This window comes from Magnolia sinica, chromosome 11 (genome assembly GCF_029962835.1).
Source record: "Magnolia sinica isolate HGM2019 chromosome 11, MsV1, whole genome shotgun sequence".
NCBI classification, from domain to species: domain Eukaryota; kingdom Viridiplantae; phylum Streptophyta; class Magnoliopsida; order Magnoliales; family Magnoliaceae; genus Magnolia; species Magnolia sinica.
Window position 1 is genome coordinate 29220037 of NC_080583.1, and position 8533 is coordinate 29228569.

At 42.2% G+C, this 8533-nt stretch overlaps 1 protein-coding gene across 1 annotated transcript; it reads right to left on the bottom strand.

The window, feature by feature from the left end:
• Positions 1–613: 613 nt before the first annotated feature.
• On the bottom strand, positions 614–2452 carry LOC131218992 (uncharacterized). The gene is made up of 2 exons (XM_058213929.1): positions 2236–2452; positions 614–1084 (listed from the first exon to the last, which is right to left on the bottom strand). The coding sequence occupies exons 1-2, from the start codon at positions 2315–2317 to the stop codon at positions 906–908; spliced, it is 261 nt and encodes an 86-aa protein (XP_058069912.1). The 5' UTR covers positions 2318–2452; the 3' UTR covers positions 614–905.
• Positions 2453–8533: the final 6081 nt, after the last annotated feature.

Here is an 8533-nt window from a genome sequence, read left to right on the forward strand (position 1 = left end):
ACTTCGGAGAGGCTCAAGAAAATTAGGATAAAAAAGTTTGGCAATTATGTTTAGTAGCAAGAATTTGATTCCTATAGCTAAAAAAGAATAATCTATGTTTCAAAAATCAAGAGGGAGGGTCTTAGAGGTTTTTAGTGGGGCTAAATGGCATGTAATGGAATGGGTGCTTACATCAAAAGTTATTGCCCATTTCCCTCTCAATTGACAAGAGTTGTAATTTTTCTTCTTCCTATCTCTTGTTTTTCTTATAATTCTTCAGCTGTGGCCTGCATTAATAAAATTACAAGGTTTATAAGCCACCTAGATCTCATATATCTCCCACATAATCGCACTGCTGCAAATCCCGGTGTGGGAAGGATCCAACGAAATTAAGATTAAGCACTATTACTTCCATATGGTGTCGCTAAAGCAACATTTTCTACAGCTCAATCACAAATTTAGAAGTTTTATGGGGAAAAATTTGTGATTAAGTGGAAGAAAGTACCACTTCAGTGACATAAATCTAAATGGAAGGTAGGGATCGCCAATCCAAATTTAGCAAAATCTCTTACCCAAAATGGGGCGAAACACTATCGAAAAACACCACTAAACCTGCATGAGAAATAGAAGAACATACAAAGAAAACAAGGAGACTCTCTTTACTTCAACTACCTACCTATACATGCAACATCAGAAGAACACAAACACTCTCAAAATCCAAGCACTTGAAGAGACCACATTATTTATTGGGGATCCTCTAAGTACGAGGAATGGAGAAAAAGAGCCCTTCTAATGGTGAAGCTCAACCATCGGATCGATCGACTGATCGACGTTATTGCCATCTGAGATGAGTTAACATGGGGATGCACATCTTTCTTATCATTACCACATGATCCACAGTGATTGCCAGCAGATGGAAACTCTCATCAGTAGCCACCGCAGAGATAGGGTGCGCGAGCGCACATGACTATCTTCCAGAATGGACTCCTGCGCTTCTTCATCGAGGCCTGACTGAGCTCCATCTCTGACCGCTGGAGTATCTCCCACATAATGTGCACGTCTTTGTATTGGCAGGTACTTACGTCGTGTTGTAGCTTCAGTAATCCTGTAGCATTTCAACCATTGCAGTTTGTAAGAAAGAAAGAATGGGTGGTAAGGATAATCCCACGAAAGACCATGGCCCTTTAATCATCCCTGATCAGATGGTTAGGATCATCCCTTCCCTAAATTAATAATAATAGTAATAATAATAATAATAATAATAATAATAATAAAACCATTTCCGATTCGGTGAGTTAAGTGCTCTAATTGGACAAGGAAGATTGCTTCAAGAGTCTGATCTTGAGGTGGGGCCCATCCTGAATAGGGCCCACAAGAATAACATTCCAAATCTATATCCGATTATGTGCAAAAAAATCAATTAAAATTATGTGAGAATGATAGTTTGGTGAGGAACAAAAACCACCATTCCTAACAATTTTTATTTTTTTATTTTTTGGATCTGGACAGTCCCTAACATGATCATCATCCATCTGGACCGTTCAATCATGGAAACTTGTACCAATCCGGCTAACCATCTAACCTATGGACTTTTCCCGCCTAAGGTAGACCCTTAAACGCCTTTTTCCACCAGCAAATTTGCAAGCCACTCGATATACGGGCTTCCAAGAGGCAGAGTGAATCAGACGGTCCAGATTGCATAAACCTGTGCACTGATCGTGGTACGGTCCGGTCTAGATTATAGGGACCAGAAACAATTTTAAGGTCTTCCATTCAATCCCAACCGTCCATTTGGCTGGAGTTAGACAATCTCAACCATCCAATCCGTCAGCCTGCAAATGAACAGCCAAGGCAGCAGAACTATCCGAATAGTGAGAGTTTTGGTCCCTGCCACATCTGTGGCCCACCAGATCAAAATCCACATTCTAACGTGCGCCCCAGTTGCAGGGTCCCAAACCTGAAGCAATCATTCTAACGTACGCCCACGGCGCCGAGTGCCTAACAGCAGTCGGACGATCTAAGCCATCAAAATCAGATGCGCATGTTATCATTCACCCTTGCGATTTCATCGCATGCGCCAAGATCAGCCGGCCTCTGAATTCAACGGCTCAGATCGTTCGCCCTAACTAAGCGCCATCACTCTTCCAACATTATTACCAAACGAACCTCCCGCCTGCCGGTAAATCGGATCAAAACCGGGATCTGACATTCGAGGCCGGAGAGTCATACAGAGCGAGATTTTCCAACGCCGCTTACCGCTTTTCCGAATACCGAGCCGCTTAGAGATGTAGATCCAGACTCTTCTCATCGGCAACATCGCCTTCTGCCACCACTCCATGGCCGAACCGTCCGATCAGAGATCGCCGAGGAGAGGACACCAGCAAATTTGGATATCGGGCGACTTTGAGGCGATTTCCTCACCTCGAAAGGCCGGAATCCCTCCTCTCTCTCTCCCCCCTCTGTCTCTCTCTCCAAGCCTCTTCTCCACGGCTTAAATAGGTGGTCGGAAGCAATGAACACGCGTGCCGTTTGTAGCCGTTGAGGCGCTCTGTCCGGATCCAATGGCGTGTCGCGGGGTACGAAACTACTGTAACGCGCTGAACGTTGCAAGTTAACACACGTGGCGAATGGCGTGGAGGAGTTTTCGCATGTGCGTAGATTCCTATACACGTACAAGCATGATCACGTGGCAATAATCCGACATCCGAGATTTCTCCGCGAACGGTGGCCCACACAAAAAAGGAACTTGCTAAGAGGGAAGGCTCACCGTTGATTTGATTGGACGGCCCACCTTGTCTTACAGATGAAGTCGGTCATTCAAAACCTTCACCTTGTCTGGATGAACGGTCAGGCCGAAAAAATCAGGCCGTTTCGAAATTTAGGTGGGCCCCTACATAAAACAAGGGCGGTCCATTTTAGTGTTGGATCAGCTATTTTTTGGCACCTGCACGCAACATTAGGTGATGGATCTGATGGACGGGTCAGATAAACTTCTTGCACCACGTGGCCCCCACATCTTTCCGTTCAACCGTAAGATGAGGATGGTGATCTTGCGGCCTTAAAACTATCACTCACTGCACAAAAGACATGACTCATACAGTTTTTTTCTTTTTTCCCGGGCCATCGACAAATTTCACAGACTTGCGTGATTTGTTAGGCTAAAAGATCTGAAAAAAAACGGAGGCCCACCTGTTTGAGAGCGCATGTCTTATGTGCGTGTCATGTTAGCACGTGTGATTGATGGGGAGTTTGGGACGCAGCTTCGGTGGATCCCTGACTGTGGAGTTACTGTTGTTGGGAAACCGCTGAAGCACACAGACGAATGAAGCAAATTACACTCATTGGTACTACTAACTCCAAACAAAAACAATCGAATTTTACATGAAAAAATCATTTTGGGAAAAGATGCGTTGGTGAGTATAGACTATGAAAGTAGAAATCACAAGCGATAGAGTGTTACCTATTCAAACAAGCCTATAATCCACTTCATAAACCCTAGTTATGCACTTAAAATAATTAGGAATGATTTAGAAAGCCCTGAAATTTATCTACTACTCTCAAATTCCGATTACACTTGATATATAAAGTATCACAGCTGAAATAGGAAACAAATCCCAAACTTACGCAACTTTGTGTATGCACTCGATGGGACTTTGATGGCATCGACGTTCCGTCGATGACATCAAGTAGCAACACTAAAACCTTCTAACAACCAACATGGAATTTTCAATTTTTTCCGATGGCATTGACCTATGCTTAGTGGCATCGATAGATCTTGTTGCTTCTAGATTTAAGACATCAACAACAATCTCCACTGTGTCTTCAACTTCATTCTTCATAAGTTTTCACCATCATCTCTAATTCCGCCTTGCATCATATCTCCACCATCGCTTCCTGTGTACTCTCCGTCTTCCATTTATGCCTTCGCCAAGCTTAGAGAAGTTGTACAAAACTTAAACTTATTTGTGGGAACCATCTTTGTAAGCATATCAGGCAGATTCATGCTCATATGAATTTTCTCTAGAGTCACGCCTTCTTTCTCAAGTACCTGTTTGATAAAACAGCAATACACATCAATATGTTTAGTATGTGAGTGATAAATATAATTTTTAGCCAAATTGATTATGCTTTCGTTATTACAATTGACTATCACGATTTCCTACTGAAGCCTAATAGATTTATCATCCCCGTCAGCCAAACACCTTCCTTGAATATTTTTGTCACTGCCATATACTCAGCTTCAGTTATGGAAAGAGCCTCTATAGACTGAAGCTCCGACATCAAACTGATCACTCCACTCGCTAGCACAAATAAGTAACCAGAAGTCGACATTTTATTATCCATACTACCCGTGTAATTTAAATCCATATAGCTTACTAATTTAGCCCATAATGTTTCAAATTATAAGATGTAATCCTGCGTACCTCGAATATATCGAAATAGTCATTTTATTGCCTTCTAGTGTTGTTGTCGGGGTTAAACATGTATCTGCTTATAAAATCCACCGCATGTGAAATATCTAGTCTTGTATAGACCATAGTATACACCAAGCTACCAACTGCGCTCAAATAAGGCACACGAGACATATCCTACTTTTCTTCATTGGTTTTAGGACATTGTTTAGAAGATAGCTTAAAATGAGGCACGTGGGGAATGCTGACCGAATTACCTTGTCCATTCCACACTTCATTAATACATTCTCAAGGTATTCTGCATGAGATAATCTGTAACATCCTGGTTATCATAACCCGAGGATATTCGCTCGAGTACAAGAACCCGAGGGTTACGTCATAAAATGAAACAATCCTTCTAACACATTTCTTAGCACTGAAATATAACTTCTATATATATATATATATATATATGCCCTCAAAAAGAGTTCAACGTACGTGAAATGGAAGCAAGTAGTAAAGTGAGATCCCATAGCAGGGGATTTAATTACAAAATTTAAAGATAAGCAAATATAATGTTTGTCATATAACGAAAGCAGTAAATCCTAAGCATTTAGTGGAGCTCCTGCGGCTCGACTACATCGTCGTACGGGTCCTCCTCGCTGTACTCCTCCTCAGCAACACCGAGAGTCCCATCATAGGCGTCATCCTCGGCTGTCACACCTGTATCTATTTGGTGCAGCTGCACGATTGGGTGAGTGAAAACTCAGTGGAAATTTTTTGCAAAGATTCATGCATATCATATCATTCCAAAACAGTTTAAACCAACGCATTCAGATAATAAAGAGGATAGCATGAACTTGTAAATAAATGCATGAATGTATGAATGTATGCTCAAGTCACAGATCTAGGGATGCACATCCAGCTGTCAAAATAAAAGGGTTACCCATGGTAGGTGTACTACCTGGAAAAGACCATGAAAGTGAGGGTGCCCAAGGATATCTTGACTCCTAGAAAAATACACGGGGTATGCCTGAGGAGTGCCTAAATCCCGGAAAAGCCTCATATAAATAGAGAGTACCCAAAGTGGCACAATTGCACATATCCTGTGAGTCCACTGAAGGGATAGAACCTTCAGTAAATCGTACAAGGTGTGACTTATATTGAGTACTCGGAAAAGCTCATATGTCATGCGTAGATGTCATGCACTATGATACTCACGTACACTGCATGGCATTAAGAAAATCACTTTCATAAATATGGCCAAGATCATGGTCTTATAATAGGATGTTAGACATTCTAATGTGAGTTCAATATAATTCCACATACCCTTTCCAGACCAATGAGGCCCGTAGATGTGACATATGGAATGTAGTTAAGGAACTCCTCCTACATTCCTCATGAAAGGTAACCACATACATAATCTCATCCAGTGAAATAAAATACCATGATTCTTATCATTACTAGTAGTACTATACTCTAAGTCAAGCAATTTCTAAAATACTATGTAAAACACAATGCTAAGCCTAGATCTTATAGTTATAGGATCTGTGATATAGGAAATGATGCGTAGACTCATGTTCATCACAGAAAATAGAAATAGAAGAAATAATTCACTGTACATACTATTCCCAAAATTTAGAACACATCAGATTCAACTAAGAATGAGTCTAGCATATGTAGTGTAATGGGGAAATTCTTCTATTTATAGTATGGTTGGGAATAAGATCTCTTGCCTCATGCTTAACAGATAGGAATGTACATGTAACTATGCAATCTCAAACATGTCTTATGGAGTACGATACAAATCCTTAAATGAACAAGAGTAACAATTCTAGACATTCACTCATAGTTGATCAATGAACAAAGGAATGAAATAACAACTTTAATGTCCCTAAACATTAGGCTCAAAACTAACTTAGAGTTCAATGAAATTAATGAAGCAATGTGGGACGTTCCTCACCTCAGATGAGTCTCTTCCTTGCTTTGGTGTCCTTATAGGGTGGACTTATGAGATCCTAATTCACAATGATGGATCAAATTCTCATTCTAATTAGTGCATGGAATTCATATGTTAGGAGTTTATCCTTACAGGCTTGTTTCACAATTATTTGAGGGGATGGTTGTTCCTCTAGGAGAGTTGCTGTAAGTGATATCTGGACAAGCCATGTCGAGGTTTAGTGAGTCGTCACTGAGCCACTCGGAAAACAAGACGAGTTAACTTGGTGCCGAGTGGAATGTAATGACCACCCTAATTAGTTAGGATAGATTTTTATGTTACCTGATGGAATAAAGAGGCTAGGACGGGCTGTCTTCTCAGATGATCTGAGTCAGGGTTGTTCCTGAAACAGAGACGAGTTTACAACTTAGTAATGACTCGACTCAGTTGATTCTTTCGATGAGTCAGATGTGATATCATAACATTGGTTGAAATCGGGTCGTGAGACTCGATGGTGCGGCCATGATGAGTCAAAATGACCACCTTCTCTAATCTAAATCAGGATTTTCATCCTAAGGGATAGATCTGAGCAGTGCCCATTTGAGATTGAGATGGGAGTGGATGCGAAGAACGTTAGTCATGTTGGGTGCGGTACCTGATCAGGGACTGTTTTCGGATGTGGTAAGAGTCCAGGCGAGGTGTGCTCAGCTCTGAGTTTGACGAGAGATCAGGGATCGACTCAATCCTGGCCACCGTTTTGGGACAAAATGGTTTGAGATGAGGCAAGGCTTGAGTTGCGAGAAGTTGGGCCTACAGCGAGACTTTAGACGGCCGGTTGGAAACTTGTTCTAGCAGCAGACAATCTCAAACACCCACCGTCTTCAACTCTAACAATCACTTCCTTCCCTCACAGCTATGGGCGAGCCCAACCTGGTTTACTCGTTATCTGGTTTGGCATGGTTAAGTTGCAACCAAAAATGCAACTCACACTAGTAGCCGACCACACACCCGCTCAATCTTAATCTTTCTCCTTATTCTCACTCCTAGTAAAAGAACAGGTCAGGCCAATGCTGACTCGCTTCTTAGAAAGGCCGAGACGAGTTGCAACAGAGCATGTAACCCGATCAAACGACCATTTCCTCTCTCCCCTAATCTCTTTCTATTTCTTTCTCTAGCTTTTTCTTGGGAGTCGCCCTAAAATTTGGAGATTTATAGTCATGATTATTTCTAGGTCCTTCCACAGTTAATCAAAAGGATTAGTATACAGTTAACGCAAAATGTTTGGAAAAATCCATCATCAAGGTCCCACACAATCACTGACCGTATGCATGGGCCCAAAAAACCTTCTCTGATAAGTTTTAGGTGAGATGGGCCACATGATAGACGTCTTGGATTGGAGAAAGGATCATCCAATCAGGATATGTTGCTAACAGTCAGATCGGGGAAGATGACCCGATGATCATGGCAGTTTTGTAATAGCCAATCGATCTGTCGATTTGATGCGTCCAAATGGTCTGGATGTTGCCCAGGAGGCATGTATGGCCCACCCAATGATGAGAATGGACCGTTGGTTATGACGCTAATCTAGGGAAAACAGTGACTCGTGTAGATGCGACATCTCGCCAAAATCTCAGCTCTCCTTACGAGATTTCAAACTGCCCTAACACGGACGGCAAGGATGCACTCTAACAAAGCTTCCAGAAGTTGGAGAATGGTGGAGATCGTTCCTGCCCAAAACAGAAGTTTTTCTTCCGCCTTTTGCTGCGTAGGGATCCATTTCTGGCAATCATAGGGCTGACGCGGATTTTCTCCACGTACGTGGCCTCCGTCCAACCGTTTCCAACGGTCAGATTGGTCAGAGTTGTGGTGGATGTGGATATGGTTTCCTCATCAGCAACATCCTTGTGCGTCATTTGCTGGGTTGCTGATAGAGGCGACACGGGTAGTTTTCAATGGGTAATATCGACATGGACGTGGTCGGTGGGACCCAACAAATCAGATGGATGGTGTGGATTTGGCTACTGTATTCGGGAAATGATCATTTGCACCGTTGAATGGATGGTCCCGTTGAAACGATGCTGGGCAGGAGGGAATTTTTAAATTTTCTTCCCCAATTACGAAATTCATCGGGTCAAAGCTTCTTTAACCCGACGACTAGCTCTCATGCATAACGTGTGAACGCTATTTGTGTACACGTTCGGAACAGATGTGTGGTCCACGATCT

Coding starts and splice junctions, on each gene's coding strand:
- LOC131218992 (XM_058213929.1), bottom strand. CDS start 2,317: ATGGAGTGGTGGCAGAAGGCGATGTTGCCGATGAGAAGAGTCTGGATC. Junction 1,085..2,235: donor GCTCGGTATTCGGAAAAGCG/GTAAGCGGCGTT, acceptor GAAATGCTACAG/GATTACTGAAGCTACAACAC.